This window comes from Gadus morhua, chromosome 12 (genome assembly GCF_902167405.1).
Source record: "Gadus morhua chromosome 12, gadMor3.0, whole genome shotgun sequence".
In the NCBI taxonomy this organism is placed as follows: domain Eukaryota; kingdom Metazoa; phylum Chordata; class Actinopteri; order Gadiformes; family Gadidae; genus Gadus; species Gadus morhua.
In genome coordinates this window covers 13,666,078-13,687,206 of record NC_044059.1, presented here as the reverse complement: position 1 = coordinate 13,687,206, position 21,129 = coordinate 13,666,078, and the positions used below count along the sequence as shown (strand labels likewise).

The following is a 21,129-nucleotide window of genomic DNA, read 5'->3' as shown; positions in this document are numbered from 1 at the left end:
ATCCTTTATTATTGTGATCTATTGATGCTACCTTTCGACTTTTACTTGTCTTTATTTAGATTATCTTGTATTGTTGCTGCTATGTGTCTGTTATGGAACCGAGCCTAAGAACTTCATTCGTGTTTTCAATAAGATGTAATGAAAGTAACGCTGATTCTTACACACACACACACACACACACACACACACACACCACCCCCCCCCCCCCCCCCCAAGTGACACATTAGACCAAAATGAAAGAATGATCTTTATTGTTATTATTGTCCCTCTAACAGGCGGGCCGTTGATTTAATCGAACTAACTATACAAAAGATAAATCATACAAAAATCAAGTCAGACATCTTAGCAAGAGGAGTCAGGTGGAGTAAAGCGGCTACCTGACGTAGCTCACAGCTGGGGTGACCTACACCTACACATGACCTGGGTGGAGCGGGAGGAGGCAGATCTGTGTGGGTGGTGTTGTAGTGGTGTAAGTGTGGGTGGAGATGTTGTGGTGTATGTGTGGGTGGTGTAGCTATGGGTGGTGTAGGAGGGGTGTACGTGTGGGTGGTGTATGTGTGGGTGGAGCTATGGGTGGTGTAGGAGGGGTGTACTTGTGGGTGGTGTAGCTATGGGTGGTGTATCTATGGGTGGTGTAGCTATGGGTGGTGTAGGAGGGGTGTATGTGCGGGTGGTGTAGCTATGGGTGGTGTAGATGCAGATGTTTTCTTTCTGTGTGTAACGACACCAAGTCCACTCACCAGTCCGGACCACATCATCAACCCCTCATCCTGTCCCTCATCCCCTCATCCTGTCACTCATCCCCTCATCCTGTCCCTCATCCCCTCATCCTGTCACTCATCCCCTCATCCTGTCACTCATCCCCTCATCCTGTCACTCATCCCCTCATCCCCTCATCCTGTCACTCATCCCCTCATCCTGTCACCCATGAGTCATTCACACCAACAGTGTTTAGTACCGTATTTCCAGCCTTCTCCGTTATCAATAAACACAGCGTCTATAGGGGCCCCCCCAGGAGGGCCCTACAACAGGACCAGAGCAGGGGGCCAGTCGCTGCGTGTCGCCGGTCAGAGGGTCGAGCACTGTGCTGTGACCCCCCCATCACTGTCCCCGTCAGTCAGTCCGTCCGTCCGTCCGTCCGTCCGTCCAGTCAGTTTGTGCAGCAATTCAAGTCAAAACAACCAAAGGCGAACCTGTTCCGCTACATCAGGAATCATTCTGCGTTCAAGTAATGCCTCTCAGGTCCCAGCACAACGGAATACACGACATAGTTCTGATACGCAACATGGAAGAATACTTTGTGCTTAAGACGTTAGGGTTCTTTGTTCTTTGTGCTACGAGTCAGTAAGGAAGTAAGGAATGTACGTTAGAGGAGTGAGACGCACAGCTGCCGGTTCAGCTCTACGACGCACAACTGGAGTGGTACGACCCACGGAGTGGTACGACCCACGGAGTCACCGGAGTGGAACGACCCACCAGAGTGGTACGACCCACCGGAGGGGTACGACCCACGGAGTGGTACGACCCACGGAGTGGTACGACCCACCAGAGTGGTACGACCCACCAGAGTGGTACGACCCACCGGAGGGGTACGACCCACGGAGTGGTACGACCCACGGAGTGGTACGACCCACGGAGTGGTACGACCCACGGAGTCACCGGAGTGGAACGACCCACCAGAGTGGTACGACCCACTGGAGTGGAACGACCCACGGAGTCACCGGAGTGGAATGACCCACCAGAGTGGTACGACCCACCGGAGTGGTACGACCCACGGAGTCACCAGAGTGGAACGACCCACCAGCGTGGTACGACCCACCGGAGGGGTACGACCCCCGGAGTCATTGGGGTTCTCCAACCAGTGACCTCACTGGTTGGAGAACCTTGTGATCTAGAGATCCTGTGGATCCAGAGATCCAGTGACCTCACTGGTTGTAGAACCTCGTGATCTAGAGATCCAGTGGATCCAGAGCTCCAGTGCGGTGGATCTCCTGACAGCCCGGTCCGTCAGTCAGTACATGGAACTATAAACTAGGAGATAATATTCATTAAAGTATTCATTAAAGTATTCCTTTGACTCCACGGTCTGGAGTGAAGACGGCAGTGACAGATCTGAGAAGCTGGGGAGGGTCCCCTAGTACTGCGGCCTTCTGGGAAACTATTCTGGGATGTGCAATCTTACCCTGTTGCCAGTGACAACCAGGGTGGCGAGATGTCCGAGCATGGCGCCAGCGGCCAATCAGCAGTCTGGTGACGGCCGGGGGCAGGTGGCCCCACTGTGGTCCTCATGTATAAGGTGAGGGTGAGGGGGGGGCGGGGCAGGGGGGTCCTCCTGGTCCCTGAAGGTGTTGAGGACCTCAGGGAGGACCGCCGAGCCCGGCCCCGCTCCAGAACCCCCAGCCCGGAGACCCTCCCTCCCCTGATGCCGTCGGACTTCTGTCACCTTGGCAACCCCCCCGGGGGCGGGGCGGGGTCAGGGGTCAGGGGTCAGGGGTCCCGGCCTCAGACGCTGTCCACGAAGCTGCCGGGGAACAGGCCGGTGCGTCCGTTCCTCTGGAGGGTGCCTTTGAACCAGCCGTCCTCCCGCTTCCGGTGCACGAAGACCACGTCGCCCTCCTTCAGCTCCAGCTCCGCCTCGCTCTGGGGGGGGTAGGAGACCACCACCCGGTACCTGGGGGGCCACCAGAGGACAGGAGAGTGAGACCACCACCCTGTAGCTACTAGGGATGGGCAAAATGATTATTTTCCGGGAACTAGTTCCTTCAGTTCAGTTCACTATAATGATTTGTTTGTTTGATTCGTTCGCTTTGATTCGTTCGTTACATCAGATTACGTCATTTGGTGTCTGCCCCCCCCCCCCGCGCGAGACGGCCGTGAGCATAATTTAAACGACTTCTAGGCTCCAACCCCCGTGAAAATCGAGAAGATATACTATATAGTTCATCTGAACGTCCCACCAATATTTATACCACTTGCTTACTCTCTATATTTCATTCATGGTTTTACATTTATAATCTTATTTTACTTTACATTTAATTCTTCATTATTCAGGCTTTACAGAACTTTCACGGTCATAAATAAAAAGGTTTATGTTAAAAAAAAAGAATCAAAGAACCAGTTCTTCTTGTTTTGGGGAACCAGTTCTTGTCGCTCACGTTCGGGATTCGTTCGTTGTAACGAATCGGTCGCGACCGACACATCCCTAGTAGCTACAGACCAAGGCACATGGTGATGGGGTCCACGCGGTGATGGGGTCACCACGGCGACGCAGGGAGGCGGGGCTTCGTACCGCTCGCAGACGATGGGGTGGGCGTCATGGTGATGGGAGGAGAGCGAGGAGCAGGCCAGGCGGGGGGGCGGGGCGATGGGCGGGGGGGCGGCGGCCCCCGCGGCGTCGGGCTCTGGGCGGCCCGCCTCCGGACCCCCCAGGGGCCCCTCCCCCGGGCCCTCGGGGTCCAGCGTGGGGGAGGGCGGGGGCGAGCAGCGGCCACGCTTCTTATTGGACGACAGCAGCTTCAGAAGACCCTTCTTCTCTCTCTGAGGAGACACAATCACACAAGGAGACACCAGTGAGACACCAGTGAGACACCAGTGAGACACCAGGAGACACCAGGGAGACACCAGGAGACACCAGTGAGACACCAGGAGACACCAGGAGACACCAGGAGACACCAGTGAGACACCAGGAGACACCAGGAGACACCAGTGAGACACCAGGAGACACCAGGAGACACCAGTGAGACATCAGGAGACACCAGGAGACACCAGGAGACACCAGTGAGACACCAGTGAGACACCAGGAGACACCAGGAGATACCAGGAGACACCAGTGAGACACCAGGAGACACCAGTGAGACACCAGGAGACACCAGGAGACACCAGGAGACACCAGTGAGACACCAGGAGATACCAGGAGAGACCAGTGAGACACCAGGAGACACCAGTTAAACACCAGGAGAGACAGTCACACATCAGGAGACACCAGTGAGACCAGTTACACACCAGTGAGACACCAGGAGAGACCAGTTACACATCAGGAGATACCAGTTTCACCATTATTACCAGTTATAGCAGATGAAGATTAAAGTGCTAACTGGTCACGTTTCCGTCGTGACGAGCTAACCTTAGCATCCTTCTCCAGTCGGCATGACAACCCCAGGTTGCCGTTGTTGGGGGAGCCGTTGCCGGGGCCGACGGGTTGCCTCTGGGCGTCGCCCTCCAGGGAGGCGGCGCTGACATTGGGCGGAGTCAGGGAGGCGGAGGCACAGCCCAGGGCCACGCCCCCACGGGAGGAGGGGCCGGGGGCGGGGGCGGGGTAGGCCAGGAAGGCCCCGGCGGGGGCGGGCTGGAGGGGTGGGGCCGCCGCGGCCGCGGGCCGGTCCTGGGCGTGGCCTGCGGCTGGAGGAGAGAGGGGCAGAACCAGTCAGGCCACGTCCACAGTGGTGACACGGCAGTAGGCCACGCCCACAGTGGTGACACAGCAGTAGGCCACGCCCACAGTGGTGACACGGCAGTCGGCCACCCAATGAACAGCTACAACAACAACGTTAAGCCCCGCCCCCCGACAGGTCACATGATGCCTTGGAGCCTACCGGAGCGCACGGCGTTGCGGGCCTGGTTCACCGTCATCTGGGCGTTCACGTGCACGGCGGCCTTCGGCTGCTGCCCCGTGGCCGTCTGCGCCGCCGCCGCGCTGACCACCGCCTGGGCCACGCCCCCCGCCGGCCCGGTGCATGCTGGGAGAGGTTTGTTGGCGTCGGGGCCCGGAGCGGGGGAGGAGGAGGGGGGCGGGGACAGAGGGGTGGGGGCGCCGAGGCTCCGCCCACCCTGGGGGGGGGCCAGGGTCAGGGGGAGCTTGGGCGGGCCGACCCCCGACAGAGTCCTGGATCAGGGGGGCAGAGAGGGCGCACGTCAGCACAAGGAGCCACGGGAACCGCTGAACAACACCTTTAGTAGCTTAGCGTAGTAGCCTAGCATAGTAGCTTAGCGTAGTAGCCTAGCATAGTAGCTTAGCGTAGTAGGGGCTGACCGGTTGATGGGGCTCACGTAGTTTAGTGATCGTTAGCTAAGCGTTGTAGCTTTGCGTCGTAGCTTAGCGTGGTAGCTTAGCGTGGTAGCGACTGACCGGTTGATGGGGCTCACGTAGTTTAGTGATCGTTAGCTTAGCGTTGTAGCTCATTGTGGTAGCTTAGCGTGGTAGCTTAGCGTGGTAGCGACTGACCGGTTGATGGGGCTCACGTAGTTTAGTGATCGTTAGCTTAGCGTTGTAGCTCAGCGTGGTAGCTTAGCGTGGTAGCTTAGCGTGGTAGCGACTGACCGGTTGATGGGGCTCATGTAGTTGCCGGGGAACACCCCGATCTTGCCGGTGTGCATGGAGGTGCCCTTGAACCAGCCGTCCTGGCAGCGCTCCAGCACCAGGAACATCTCTCCCTTCCTCAGCTCCAGCTCGTCCTCCTTACGGGGGGGGTAGGGGAACATGGCCACGTAGCTGGAACACGGGAACCGCAGGTCAGAGAACATGAGAACCGGAGGTTAGAGAACACAAGAACCAGGGGTCAGAGAACCGGAGGTTAGAGAACACGAGAACCAGGGGTCAGAGAACCGCCCGTTAAAGAACACAAGAACCAGGGGTCAGAGAACACAAGAACCAGGGGTCAGAGAACCGCAGGTTAGAGAACACAAGAACCAGGGGTCAGAGAACCGCCGGTTAGAGAACATGAGAACCAGAGGGTTAGTCTGCGGTTGGTCTGTCACTCACACAGTGGGCCTCTGTCTCCCAGTTGGCTCTCCCGGCCCGGGGGCGGGCCTCTGGGCCGCAGCCAATGAGGACACAGCACCGGATACTGAAGACTGGGGGGGAGGAGGCGGGGGAGGAGGGAGGGCGTCCTGGGGGGGGGGGGGGGGAGAGAGACAGAGACAGAGAGAGAGAGGATATCAACCCCGATCCCAATAATTGCCCCCCTGGCAGAGTGACAGCAGGGGGGTAGGACACGCCGTCACCGTGACAACGGATCATTCAAGAGAGAAACAAGTAAAGAGAGACTGGGCAGGCTGGTTCTACTGGAAGGGGAGGAGCCTGTGCTGGTTCTGCTGGAAGGGGAGGAGCCTGTGCTGGTTCTGCTGGAAGGGGAGGAGCCTGTGTGTGTGTTTTATGTGCACCGTGTGCACCAGTGTGTAAAGTGCATGCATAGTGTTTGCCCAGTGAGCGAGGAGACAAGGGGAGCTCAGCCCAACGGTGCCACGCCCCTCAGCAGAAACAACAGCTCACACACACACACACACACACACACACACACACACACACACACACACACACACACACACACACACACACACACACACACACACACACACACACACACACACACACACACACGGATGTCTGCATCTGAATGTGTGTGTATGAAATAGTTGTGGTTCACTGCCCGTGAGAGGGAGGGCTGTGTGTTGTTTCTAAATGTGAGTGTGTTGTTTCTAAGTGTCTCTCTGTGTGTGTCTCTCTATGTGTGTCTCTCTATGTGTGTCTCTCTATGTGTGTCTCTCTATGTGTGTCTCTCTGTCTGTGTCTGTCTGTGTGTGTCTGTCTGTGTGTGTCTGTCTGTGTGTGTCTGTCTGTGTGTGTCTGTCTTTGTGTGTGCTACAGGAACCATGCAACTCCACAGTCAAGAAGTAAACTAGACCTTTAGTCAACACATTCCTCTCATTCATTAGAGCTGAACACACACACACATACATTTAGACACAAACACACACACATATATAGACACACACACACACACACATTTAGACACATACACACACACATAGAGAGACACAGAAACATATAGAGTGAGGTGTCAGAGGGTGAGGGTCAGAGGGTGAGGGTCAGAGGGTGAGGGTGAGAGGGTGAGGGTCAGAGGGTGAGGGGTGAGGGTCAGAGGGTGAGGGTCAGAGGGTGAGGGTCAGAGGGTGAGGGGTGAGGGTCAGAGGGTGAGGGTCAGAGGGTGAGGGGTGAGGGTCAGAGGGTGAGAGGGTGAGGGTCAGAGGGTGAGGGTCAGAGGGTGAGGGTCAGAGGGTGAGGGTGAGGGTGAGAGGGTCAGAGGGTGAGGGTGAGAGGGTTAGGGTGAGAGGGTCAGAGGGTCAGAGGGTGAGGGTCAGAGGGTGAGGGTCAGAGGGTGAGGGTCAGAGGGTGAGGGTCAGAGGGTGAGGGTTAGGGTCAGAGGGTTAGGGTCAGAGTTCACCACCACCTACCACACTGATGGACGTGTAGCCCGTCTCGGGGGGAAAGGCGAAGACCGTTGCCGTGGTCAACGGGCTGATGGGGGGCGGAGTCACAATGAGCCCACTGGTGCAGATGTGAACCTGGGAGGAGGAACAGCAGAGTCAGAGAAAGACTCCATTACCCAGAAGGCCGCATGGCTGACTGTTCTCTGGAGTCTACAAAGAACAGGAGGAGCTATGAAGACTATGAAGACTACACTATCCAGCATGCACGGCTTCAGTAGGCGTCGTCGAAGCCGGGGAGGGGCGTGTCTTACCTGGGAGGGGCGTGACTCACCTGGGAGAAGGCATGGGGGAGTGTCTCACCTGGGAGGGGCGTGTCTCACCTGGGAGGGGGCGGAGCAGGACAGCCCCCCGCTGAGCTCCCCGATGCGCGCGGCGGCCGTGGGGTTGGAGGAGCTGATGAGCACCGGGCCGCTGATCTCCATGGAGTGGCGCTGGGGGGGGCGGCGCCAGCGAGGGCTTGTGGGACATGGTGAGGGAGGTGAACGAGTGCCTCTTCTTGGTGTTCTTCTTCTCCCCGGCCCCCCGCGGGACCCCGGGCCCCTGGGCCCCCGGGGACGCGCCCTCGGCCCAGTCCCCGCCGGGCTCCGAGGGCTTGTCCAGCTCCACCAGGTGGCGCCCTGCCGCGTTGAACTGGAGGAGGACGACCGGAGCCGTGAGCACCGCGCCGCGGGCTGGGGGTAGCCCACGCCTAGCGAGCTAAGAGCTAGCACTGGTGCAGGTTAGCCCCGCCTAGCGGGCTAAGGGCTAGCGCTGGTGTAGGTTAGCCCAGCCTAGCGAGCTAAGGGCTAGCGCTGGTGTAGGTTAGCCCAGCCTAGCGAGCTAAGGGCTAGCGCTGGTGTAGGTTAGCCCCGCCTAGCGAGCTAAGGGCTAGCGCTGGTGTGGGTTAGCCCACGCCTAGCGAGCTAAGGGCTAGCGCTGGTGTGGGTTAGCCCACGCCTAGCGAGCTAAGGGCTAGCGCTGGTGTAGGTTAGCCCCACCTAGCGAGCTAAGGGTTAATGGTGGTGCAGGTTAGCCCACGCCTAGCGAGCTAAGGACTAACGCTGGTGTGGGTTAGCCCCGCCTTGCGAGCTAAGGGCTAGCCCTGGTGTGAGTGCCTGCTCTCACACATCAAACACATGTATGGAGTCGGGGAGTTTGGCTGACTTACCTCAACGTAGGAGATGGGGAATATCCCGATCTTATCCCCCAGCATGCCCTCTGCCCAGTTCTCATCCACCCGCCGGATAACGGTCAGGACATCGTCCTGACAACGCAGACAAAAAGAACAGCCTGTTAGCATACAAGCTACCAGAGGACATGTGATATCAGAGAGACATAAGGTCATGTGATCTGGAGACAGAAGGTCATGTGATCTGGAGACAGAAGGTCATGTGATCTGGAGACAGAAGGTCATGTGATCTGGAGACTGAAGGTCATGTGATCTGGAGACTAAAGGTCATGTGATCTGGAGACTGAAGGTCATGTGATCTGGAGACTAAAGGTCATGTGATCTGGAGACTAAAGGTCATGTGATCTGGGGACAGAAGGTCATGTGATCTGGAGACTGAAGGTCATGTGATCTGGAGACTAAATGTCATGTGATCTGGAGACAGAAGGTCATGTGATCTGGAGACTGAAGGTCATGTGATCTGGAGACTAAAGGTCATGTGATCTGGAGACTAAAGGTCATGTGATCTGGAGACTGAAGGTCATGTGATCTGGAGACTGAAGGTCATGTGATCTGGAGACAGAAGGTCATGTGATCTGGAGACTGAAGCTGTGAGAGAGAGAACCTGAGGGCAGAATGAAGCAGTGTTTAACTAAAGGGAAGTCGAGGTAGAGCACTCTGGAGCAGAACCGCAGACGTGTCTAGTCAGCATCTCATCTTCACGGGAATAAACTATTTTACAGCAGGGGGGAGATTTAATTAAAGGAACATGGCCCGTTTAATGTTTTCTTGAATCCAAGCTTAAAGGAGCATTTCACCGGTGGAGGCATGAATATGTATTGAAATTGGGTCCTATATGTAGTAGAATAATAAAATAAAATTCTAATTTGGTGCCGTCTTGACCGAGAAGAGGCAGAAAGTGACTTTTTGGCGCTTGTGGATTGAAGACAACAACTCCCACCATGCACAGCTTCGCTGGCGGCCACTCCCGCTGATCATCTCCGCCTATCGGACACCTCCTTGTTCCATCTACTAATGGAACAAATCAGCGTGGAGCTTGACCCGACATCACTGGCAGAGAGTAGTGACGCTTGCACAGAAGCATACGGCCGACATCTTTCTTTATTCTGGGTGGAAATAGTAACATAGTTACGCCATTAAATGCGTTTATGTAAACATTTTTAGCGAGAAATGTGCATTATACTTTCATCATGTTCGCTCGTTGAATGTGAAGGATGTTTGGTTTGATAGTTATGACGAAGAGGGAACGATCCATTCACTTGCATGGACAGCGTCTCTGGTTGCTAAGCAACCTCAACGTCTTGGCGGACTATCTGCTGATCAACACTACGAATGCTGGAAACACACCAGACACACCATGTGAAGTTATTTAACCCGATTATTGTTATTTATATCCGAGATTATTTAATCTAACCCGATCTAAACTCTATCATGCACCCAAACACGGCGGCGTTTGGGTTTCCTACCTCGGACTCCTAAATCCAGCGCAGCCACAGGCACGTTGGCACGTTGAACCATTTTTGTGACACACAATGATCAAGCGTCAAGTTAGGCACGTTACACGCGTTTGGTGTGGCCGTAACATAATGCGGTTTCACCCAAAAAATCGGCAATTCGTGTGGACGGGGCCAAGAAGGCGAACATCACGTCACCAAGTCACCAAGACAGCGCCAGGCGACTTACGCCACTATCAGCCAATGGATCGTGGATGCCTGGGCTGATATAACAGTCTCAACTGTGGTCCAAGCTTTCACGAAGGCAGGAATAATCACTGAACTGCCAGGCAACAGCAGCGACACTGACTCGGATAATGACGAGAGGGATCCGGGCATGTTGGATGCCGTACTCGCCCAACTGTTCAATTCGGACACACAAGAATTCGAGGGATTCGTAGACGGGGAATGAACTGAAAAGTGAGCTTATTGTTAAGAGATATTGATATTGATCAGATATTGATGAGATATTGTTAATATGCACATTAACGTTTGAACATCGTTACCATGGGAGTGACCGGAGTTGTCAGAACGCTTAATAAAGTTTGACTTTATCTGACTGTTTTGTTGACATTCCCTTTAGCACAGCTCGGTCTAGTCGATGCATAACGCAACCCCAGTCAAACGTTTGACTGCAGTATCTTCTATTCTATGCGCCTTATAATCCGGTGCGCCCTATATATGAAAACAGTTCTAAAATAGGCCATTCATTAAAGGTGCGCCTTATAATCCGGTGTGCCTTATAGTGCGGAAAATACGGTAGTCCTCGTTTGTATTTCTTTCGAAATGGTGAACTTTTGCATGGAGCCATCTTCTATGTCAGATCCAGTGCCCTCCGCCAATGTACTTCAGTTTTATCAACAGCCTCTGTTATCTTAGCTTCAGACGCTGTGGATGTTAGTTTCTGCTGGTGAAGTCCCACCCACTGGCACTGCTCTAATAGGTCTGTAGCGTCAGTGCCCACTAGTGGTTGTAGTCTTACGAGAATCATCCCCTCTTACACTTCCTATTTTCTTGTACGCAAAAATCGTCATATTGCGTCATTGAAAACAGGACGTGTTGGAGATCGATACGGATCTCTCCAGTCCCTCCAGAAAATAAGGGAATGATGCTAGACCATTCAAAAATATGCGGGGGGTTCTAAAAATAAAAAGCTTATGTGAAATGGGTGAAGTTGCCCTTTAAAGAACGCAGAACGCCTGATTTATAATAGTCCCAGATACATACATCACCAGAGGGTGACACCACACCGTAACCATGGTACATCATCACACCGTAACCATGGTACACCATCACACCGTAACCAAGGTACACCATCACACCGTAACCAAGGTACACCACCACACCGTAACCATGGTGCATCATCACACCGTAACCATGGTACATCATCGCACCGTAACCATGGCACATCCCCGCACCGTGACCATGGTACATCACCACACCGTTACCAGGGTACACCATCACACCGTAACCATGGTACACCATCACACCGTAACCAAGGTACATCACCACACCGTTACCAGGGTACACTATCACACGTTACCATGGTACACCATCACACCGTTACCAAGGTACACCATCACACCGTAACCGAGGTACACCATCACACCGTAACCAAGGTACACCATCACACCCTAACCAAGGTACACCATCACACCGTAACCAAGGTACATCACCACACCGTTACCATGGTACACCATCACACCGTAACCATGGTACACCATCACACCGTAACCATGGTGCATCATCACACCGTAACCATGGTGCATCATCACACCGTAACCAGGGTACACCATCACACCGTAACCATGGTAACTTGGAGAAGGGCAGGCTGTGATTGGCTCACCTTGGGGAGGGGCAGGCTGTGATTGGCTGAAGTGGGAGAAGGGAAGGCTTTGATTGGCTCACCTTGGAGAAAGGCAGGCAGTCCTTGTCGGCCTCCTTGTCCTTGAGCTCGAAGTCGTAGAGGGCCTTGCACTGCGGCGGCGGCAGCGGCAGCGGCGTGAGCACCTGCACGAAGTTGGTGGGGAAGAAGCCGCTGGCGCCCGCCGTCTCCCCGTGGAACCAGTTCTCATCCACCTGCCGCCGCAGGACGATCACGTCCCCCTTGGAGAACCGCAGGTCGCCCGACTCCTTGCCGTCGTAGTTGTAGAGCGCCTTGGCGCACGGGAGCTGGGCGACGCCCACCTGGGACAGGAAGGGGAGGAGTTAACACACAACCTGACACAGGAAGGGGGAGTCAACAACGCTCTGAGACAGGAAGGAGGAGGAGTCAACAAACGCCCTGAGGCAGGAAGGGGGAGTTAACAACGCCCTGAGACAGGAAGGAGGAGGAGTCAACACACGCCCTGAGACAAGAAGGAGGAGGAGTTAACACACACCCTGGGACAGGAAGGGGGAGGAGTCAACACACGCCCTGAGAAAGAAGGTCAGACTGTACAAAGAGAGGTCATTAAGGAGCAGGTAGGGGTTAGACAGTCCAGGTGGACTGTGTGGGGACTTTTGGGAAGGAACCAAGAACCTTTGGTTGGGAGCGGGGGGTTGGACCCCAGTAGGACGGATCAGCGGACTAGAGGTCCAGCCCTCTCTCTCTCTCTCTCTCTCTCTCTCTCTCTCTCTCTCTCTCTCTCTCTCTCTCTCTCTCTCTCTCTCTCTCTCTCTCTCTCTCTCTCTCTCTCTCTCTCTCTCTCTCTCTCTCTCTCTCTCTCTCTCTCTCTCGGGGCTGAGCCCTGAAAGACCCATTCAGGGGAAGGAGGGGGGGCGCATCAATGAGGCCTATTGAGGGAGGGGGGGGTCCCCCATACAGCCTACACACAGTGACCAGAATGACAACCACCCCCAACACTGGAGGGAGAGCGAGAGAGGGAATGAGTCCATGAACTCTCCCCCTACCATGAGATGCTTCATTAGGCTTCAACAGAGCAGCAGAGGCTCTCTCTCTCTCTCTCTCTCTCTCTCTCTCTCTCTCTCTCCCACCCACCCTCTCTCTCTCTCTCTCTCTCTCTCTCCCACCCACCCACCCACCCCCTCTCTCTCTCTCTCTCTCTCTCTCTCGCTCTCTCTCTCACCCCCCCCCCCTCTCTCTCTCTCTCTCTCACCCCCCCCCCCTCTCTCTCTCTCTCTCTCTCTCTCTCTCTCTCTCTCTCTCTCTCTCTCTCTCTCACCCCCCTCTCTCTCACCCCCCTCTCTCTCTCTCTCTCTCTCTCTCTCACCCCCCCCCCTCTCTCTCTCTCTCTCTCTCTCTCTCTCGCTCTCTCTCTCACCCCCCCCCTCTCTCTCTCTCGCTCTCTCTCTCACCCCCCCCCCCTCTCTCTCTCTCTCTCTCTCTCTCTCACCCCCCCCCTCTCTCTCTCTCTCTCTCTCTCTCTCTCTCTCTCTCTCTCTCTCTCTCTCTCTCTCTCTCTCTCTCTCTCTCTCTCTCTCTCTCTCTCTCTCTCTCTCTCTCTCTCTCTCTCTCTCTCTTCCCCCCCCCCCCCCCCCCCCCCTCTCTCTCTCTCTCTCTCTCTCTCTCTCTCTCACCCCCCCCCCCCTCTCTCTCTCTCTCTGGAGGGGCTTGTATTGGTCTCAACTGCACAGCTTGAAGAGCGCACAACGGACTGACACACTGTGGAACAGGTTTCAAACTACAAAACACAAACCCACAAATGTTTTATTCAAACTACAGAACTTTATCCCATAACTGTGATTCAAACTACAGGGTGAGAGGAGGGGCCCCCAGATACGGGGGGCCCTCCACCAGAGGCGAGGGCAGTAGAGTACGCTGAGAGGGATGAATCCATCTCTTTAATCCACAGGACGCTCTCTGTGTAGACTTTATAGGGAGGGGCTGTGGTGGGGGGGGGGGGGGGGGGGGGGCAGCCCGGGGCCGTGTGGGGGGGCGCGGGGACCCTGTGGACCACAGGGCTGATGGAGGACAGATAGAGCCACCAGAGCTAGCCAGATAGCCTAGCAGAGCTAGCCAGATAGCCTAGCAGAGCCACTTCACACAACATCCTGTCTGCGGCGGCTCCCTCTCTCTCTCTCACAGCCATCTTCATCTGCCTCCGACGGGTCAGAGGTCAACAGGAAGCAGTCAGACAGCACAGCGGGGGGCCTCTGAGCGCCCGTACAGCCCGGAGGGCCGGTCTGAATACCGATAGCGTGGGATCACTGTCCTCAGTGTGGAGGGGCGGACAGAGCCCCATTCAGACCCCGACACCTGCCCCCCCCCTCCCCCAATCACAGCCCGCCTCCCTCCTCCTCCAATCACAGCCCTCCTCCTCCAATCACAGCCCGCCCCCCGCCTCCCCCAATCACAGCCCGCCTCCCCCAATCACAGCCCGCCTCCTCCAATCACAGCCCGCCCCCCTCCTCCTCCAATCACAGCCCGCCCCCCGCCTCCCCCAATCACAGCCCGCCTCCTCCAATCACAGCCCGCCTCCTCCAATCACAGCCCGCCCCCCGCCTCCTCCAATCACAGCCCGCCCCCCCTCCTCCTCCAATCACAGCCCGCCCCCCCGCCTCCTCCAATCACAGCCCGCCCCCCCGCCTCCTCCAATCACAGCCCGCCCCCCTGCCTCCTCCAATCACAGCCCGCCTCCTCCAATCACAGCCCGCCCCCCGCCTCCTCCAATCACAGCCCGCCTCCTCCAATCACAGCCCGCCGCCCGCCTCCTCCAATCACAGCCCGCCCCCCTCCTCCTCCAATCACAGCCCGCCCCCCCGCCTCCTCCAATCACAGCCCGCCTCCCTCCTCCTCCAATCACAGCCCTCCTCCTCCAATCACAGCCCGCCCCCCGCCTCCCCCAATCACAGCCCGCCTCCCCCAATCACAGCCCGCCTCCTCCAATCACAGCCCGCCCCCCTCCTCCTCCAATCACAGCCCGCCCCCCGCCTCCCCCAATCCCAGCCCGCCTCCTCCAATCACAGCCCGCCTCCTCCAATCACAGCCCGCCCCCCGCCTCCTCCAATCACAGCCCGCCCCCCCTCCTCCTCCAATCACAGCCCGCCCCCCCGCCTCCTCCAATCACAGCCCGCCCCCCTGCCTCCTCCAATCACAGCCCGCCCCCCTGCCTCCTCCAATCACAGCCCGCCTCCTCCAATCACAGCCCGCCCCCCGCCTCCTCCAATCACAGCCCGCCTCCTCCAATCACAGCCCGCCGCCCGCCTCCTCCAATCACAGCCCGCCCCCCTCCTCCTCCAATCACAGCCCGCCCCCCCGCCTCCTCCAATCACAGCCCGCCCCCCGCCTCCTCCAATCACAGCCCGCCTCCTCCAATCACAGCCCGCCTCCTCCAATCACAGCCCGCCGCCCGCCTCCTCCAATCACAGCCCTCCTCCTCCTATCACAGCCCACCGCCCTCCTCCTCCAATCACAGCCCACCGCCCTCCTCCTCCAATCACAGCCCGCCGCCCTCCTCCTCCAATCACAGCCCGCCGCCCTCCTCCTCCAATCACAGCCCGCCTCCTCCAATCACAGCCCTCCGCCCGCCTCCTCCTATCACAGCCCTCCTCCTCCAATCACAGCCCGCCTCCTCCAATCACAGCCCGCCGCCCTCCTCCTCCAATCACAGCCCCCACGCCCGCCTCCTCCAATCACAGCCCGCCGCCCTCCTCCTCCAATCACAGCGCTCCTGTTGTTGTGCAGGGCGTTGATGTGGTTATTGAGTCACAGCAGGTGACCACAGCCGCCCTTTGGTTCCACCAGGTCAGCTGCCTGGGAGTCAGGGGGGCGTGGCCTCATGATAGCACACCTGGTGTTGACCTTGGCCCCTCCCATGTTCTGATAGTCAGGTTAATAAGTCTCCATGTCTTATTCAGTATGAAGGATCTATGTTTAATGGGCCATGTGCAGGGAAAGCACACACACACACACACACACACACACACACACGCACACGCACACACGCACACGCACACGCACACACACACACACACACACACACAGAGGAGTACACATGGACACACACACACACACACATGTACTCTCACACAGAGCGGGTGGACTGTGGCGTGTTGTAAAGGCTTGTTTAATCATTTACTGTACAGGGAGACACACAGAGATGAAGTGGTGAGGCCCAGGTAGAGAGATGAAGTGGTGAGGGCCAGGTAGAGAGATGAAGTGGTGAGCCCCAGGTAGAGAGATGAAGTGGTGAGGGCCAGGTAGAGAGATGAAGTGGTGAGGCCCAGGTAGAGAGATGAAGTGGTGAGCCCAGGTAGAGAGATGAAGTGGTGAGGCCCAGGTAGAGAGATGAAGAGGTGAGGGCCAGGTGGAGCTCTACAGGTGGAGCTCTACAGGTGGAGCTCTACAGGTGGAGTTCTACAGGTGGAGCTCTACAGGTGGAGGTCTACAGGTGGAGCTCTACAGGTGGAGGTCTACAGGTGGAGCTCTGCAGGTGGAGGTCTACAGGTGGAGCTCTACAGGTGGAGGTCTGCAGGTGGAGCTCTACAGGTGGAGCTCTACAGGTGGAGGTCTACAGGTGGAGCTCTACAGGTGGAGCTCTACAGGTGGAGCTCTACAGGTGGAGGTCTACAGGTGGAGGTCTACAGGTGGAGGTCTACAGGTGTGTCTGCCTCGGGGCGTTCAGGAGCCTCAGAGGATCAGAACTACAGACCTCTGGAAGAGAAGCTGACAGACAGACAGACAGACAGACAGACAGACAGACAGACAGACAGACAGACAGACAGACAGACAGGCTGAGGACAGACAGACAGACAGACAGACAGGCAGGCAGACAGACAGGCAGGCAGACAGACAGACAGACGAGCTGCGGACTGGGCATCCATTCAGAGCCGTGAGGACAAGACCTGACAGGTTGAGCAGATCCCAGAAACACAGACGACACGCAGACACATTCCTCAGGGGAAGACAGGCCACCCTGCACACACACACACACACACACACACACACACACACACACACACACACACACACACACACACACACACACACACACACACACACACACACACACACACACACACACACACACACACACACACACACACGGCATGTGTTCTGGGACTGGTTCTGTGTGTTACGCTGCCCGTTGGTTACCATGGAAACAAAGTGTAACAGCACAATCATACCCGTTTAGGAAACGGGTCAAATATCAATAAAAAGCTGCCGAATACACACACACTCAACCTCGCATCTTACACACTCACACCCACAACTACACATCCTACACACTCACATCCCACGGCCTCACATCCTACACAGCTGGAGACTCACATCCCCATACACAAAAACCTCATATGTACAAAGTGTGTGTGTCTGTCTGTGTGTGTGCGTACGTGTGTGTGTCTGTCTGTCTGTGTGTGTGTTGTGTGTGTGTGCATACGTGTGTGCGTGTGTGTGTGAGGTCAGCAGTGCGGCTGGAGGTGGAGGCTCGGTGGGATGATGTCATCAGAGAGGGCCACAGTGTGACTCATCAACCTCAGCCAGAGAGAGCAGGAATGTTAATGACATGGCCCCTCCCACAACGCATTCCTCCCCTCTGGGGGGAGAGAGAGAGAGAGAGAGAGAGAGAGAGAGAGAGAGAGAGAGAGAGAGAGAGAGAGAGAGAGAGAGAGAGAGAGAGAGAGAGAGAGAGAGAGAGAGAGAGAGAGAGAGATTCCTCCTCTCTTGAACCCAGTCCACTACTAAGTGCAGGATGGAGGAAGCAGACAAACAAAGTCGTAAAAAAAAAAAAATGGTTCAGGGAAAGTCCAGACGGCTATAGCCTCTAGGAGAGGGGGGTGAGAGGAGGGGGGGGAGAGGAGAGAGAGGAGGAGAGAGGAGGAGGGGGCGGGGGGGGAGAGAGGAGGGGGGGGGGGGGGAGAGAGGAGCCAGGGGGGGGAGAGAGAGGGGGGGGGGGGGGTGTAACATGTGTGACTTACCCGCAGCAGGCTGCTCTTGGGCTGGGCGCGCTGGGGCTGAGCGGCGGCCGGGGCGCCGGGCTCCCGGGGGCCCGGGGGGCGGGGCCCCGCCGCGGCGCTGGGGCCGGCGGGGGGGGCGGGGCCGGGGCGGCGCGGCCGCTGCTTGATGCCGTCCAGCAGCCGCACCAGCAGGATGTTGCTGGGCAGTGCGTCCACGGGCGTGCCCACCAGCGTGCGGCACTCGGGGCAGCGCAGCTCGGGCCGCGAGCCCACGATGCCCAGCAGGCAGCGCCGGCAGAAGGTGTGCTGGCAGGGCAGCACCTTGGCCGAGGCGTCCAGGCGCTCCAGGCACACGGGGCACTCCAGGAGGTCTAGGAGCACCGACTCCTCCATCGCCACGGGACCCAGAGCAGCCGTCACGTCACGCCCATCCTGGGCTAGGGGGAGGGGGGGGAGGGCATGGCCTGGAGGGCACAGAACAGCTGGTCAGAACACTGGGGAACAGCTGGAGAACAGCTGGTCAGAACACTGGGGAACAGCTGGTCAGAACACTGGGGAACAGCTGGTCAGAACACTGGGGAACAGCTGGAGAACAGCTGGTCAGAACACTGGGGAACAGCTGGTCAGAACACTGGGGAACAGCTGGTCAGAACATTGGGGAACAGCTGGTCAGAACACAGAGAACAGCTGGAGAACACTGGAGAACACAGAACAGCTGGAAAACAGCTGGAGAACAGCTGGTCAGAACACTGGAGACCAGCTGGAAAACAGCTGGAGAACAGCCGGAGAACACAGAGAACAGCTGGAGAACAGCTGGAGAACAGAGAACAGCTGGTCAGAACACTGGGGAACAGCTGGAGAACACTGGGGAACAGCTGGAGAACACTGGGGAACAGCTGGAGAACAGCTGGAGAAAAGCTGGTCAAAATACTGGAGAACACTCGAGAACAGCTGGTCAGGTAGAGTTATCTACATCAACAGCTATCTACTGTTACCTTAACAGCAGATGGGGCCCACGGTGGAGCTATGAGTGTAACAGTACATGGGGCCCATGGTGGAGCTATCTACATCAACAGCTATCTACTGCTACCTTAACAGTAGATGGGGCCCACGGTGGAGCTTATAGAGTAACAGTAGATGGGGCCCACGGTGGAGCTATGAGTGTAACATAGATGGGTCCCACGGTGGAGCTATGAGTGTAGCAGTAGATGGGGCCCACGGTGGAGATATGAGTGTAGCAGTAGATGGGGCCCACGGTGGAGCTATGAGGGTAACAGTAGATGGGGCCCAGTGGCGTCTCTCTCTCTCTCTCTCTCTCTCTCTCTCTCTCTCTCTCTCTCTCTCTCTCTCTCTCTCTCTCTCTCTCTCTCTCTCTCTCTCTCTCTCTCTCTCTCTCTCTCTCTCTCTCTCTCTCTCTCTCTCTCTCTCTCTCTCTCTCTCTCTCTCTCTCTCTCTCTCTCACACACACAAGTTGGTGCTAACTTGCAATGCTAGGTGGGCTACAAACATATCATGTCCGTTATAAAGTAACAGCAAGTACATGTTTAAGTACATGTTAACATGTAAAAATACATTTTACTTCGAAATCCAAGACTTTAATTAAGAAAGTTACCTCCTCCAAAACAAGAGTCCTCTCCTTCCAAAACAAGAGTCCTCTCTTCTCTCCTTCCAAAACAAGAGTCCTCTCTTCTCCAAAACAAGAGTCCTCTCTTCTCCAAAACAAGAGTCCTCTCCTCCAAAACAAGACTCCTCTCCTCCAAAACAAGAGTCCCCTCTTTCGGCTCCTCGCCTCGCGCTGTTAGCAGAGCTAGCGGGGTCGCGCGCTGACTTCTGTTACTCCAGTTGACGACTCCCCAAAGTACTATCCACGCACTTGCAGTACTTCGCAGTACTACTACGTGTACTACTGCAGTAATACGCGCACGCGAGCCGGCAGTATCACACGGTACTACTCGGAGTCGGACCTCCAGCCGCCATGACGAGAAAACTAGTAGTGAGGAACAGGAAGGGGAGACGGGGGAGGGGAGAGGGGAGGAGTTAGAGGAGGGGGAGAGGAGACAGTGGAAGGGGGAGGAGAGAGGGGAGGAGAGGAGGGGAGAGAGGGAAGGGGAGAGAGGAGGAGAGATTGGGAGGGGCTGCAAGCGGGGAGGAGGAGGAGGGAGAGGGGAGGAGGAGAAGTCCGGGTGTGATTGGCATAATGATGTGTCCGAAACTCAGCGTTTGGTTTCAACAGCAAACTAACTAGTTGATCTATCTCTGGTTTAGTTGATCTATCTCTGGTTTAGTTGATCTATCTCTGGTTTAGTTGATTTATCTCTGGTTTAGTTGATCCATCTCGAGTTTAGTTCATCGATCTCTGGTTTAGTTGATCTATCTCTGGTTTAGTTGATCTATCTCTGGTTTATCATCCTAAAGTCAAACCCCTTCAGATCAGAAAATAAGGAGGTTTCCTCTGCATGCTGAGGGAGAGGGGGGAGGAAGAGGGGGGCAGAGAGAGGAGGAGGGAGAGGGGAGAGAGGAGGAGGGGGAGGAGGAGGAGGGGGGAGAGAGAGGAGGAGGGGGGGGAGAGAGAGGAGGAGGGAGAGGGGAGAGAGGAGGAGGGGGAGGAGGAGGAGGGGGGAGAGAGAGGAGGAGGGGGAGGGGAGAGAGGGGGAGGGGAGAGAGGAGGAGAGGGAGGAGGAGGGGAGAGAGGGGGAGAGAGAGAGGAGGAGGGGGAGGGGAGAGGGGAGGAGGAGGGGGAGGGGAGAGAGGAGGAGAGGGAGGAGGAGGGGGAGGGTGAGAAGGAGAGGGGAGGAACTCGCAATGCACCCTCGGAGACACCACCACCTCCCGGCACCAGCTTGTAGACCAACATACACTATTATTATAGACAAAACATATTCCTAATGTTATTATAGACCAACACTATTATTATAGACAAAACATAATCCTTATGTTATTATAGACCAACACTATTATTATAGACAAAACATAATCCAAATGTTATTATAGACCAACACTATTATTATAGACAAAACATAATCCTAATGTTATTATAGACCAACACTATTATTATAGACAAAACATAATCCTAATGTTATTATAGACCAACGCTATTATTATAGACAAAACATAATCCTAATGTTATTATAGACCAACACTATTATTATAGACAAAACATAATCCTAATGTTATTATAGACCAACGCTATTATTAGACAAAACATAATCCTATTGTTAATGTAGACCAACATACACTATTATTATAGACAAAACATAATCCTATTGTTAATGTTGACCAGCATATTCTATTGTTATTATAGACAATCCTCATCCTCATCCTCATCGTCATCCGCTTATCCGGGGTCGGGTCGCGGGGGGAGCA

The 21,129-nt window shown here is 55.9% G+C and overlaps 1 protein-coding gene across 1 annotated transcript; it reads right to left on the bottom strand.

Annotated features, from left to right (window-relative positions):
- Positions 1-234: 234 nt before the first annotated feature.
- Positions 235-19,778, bottom strand: sh3rf1 (SH3 domain containing ring finger 1). Its single transcript, XM_030372149.1, is given in 13 exon segments — positions 235-2,671; positions 3,290-3,537; positions 4,124-4,398; positions 4,593-4,882; positions 5,318-5,488; positions 5,759-5,886; positions 7,231-7,341; positions 7,587-7,706; positions 7,708-7,896; positions 8,414-8,509; positions 11,836-12,114; positions 17,788-18,230; positions 19,379-19,778. Coding segments are annotated over 12 exon segments (2,448 nt in total). The 5' UTR covers positions 18,160-18,230; positions 19,379-19,778; the 3' UTR covers positions 235-2,502.
- Between the last annotated feature and the right edge of the window lie 1,351 nt (positions 19,779-21,129).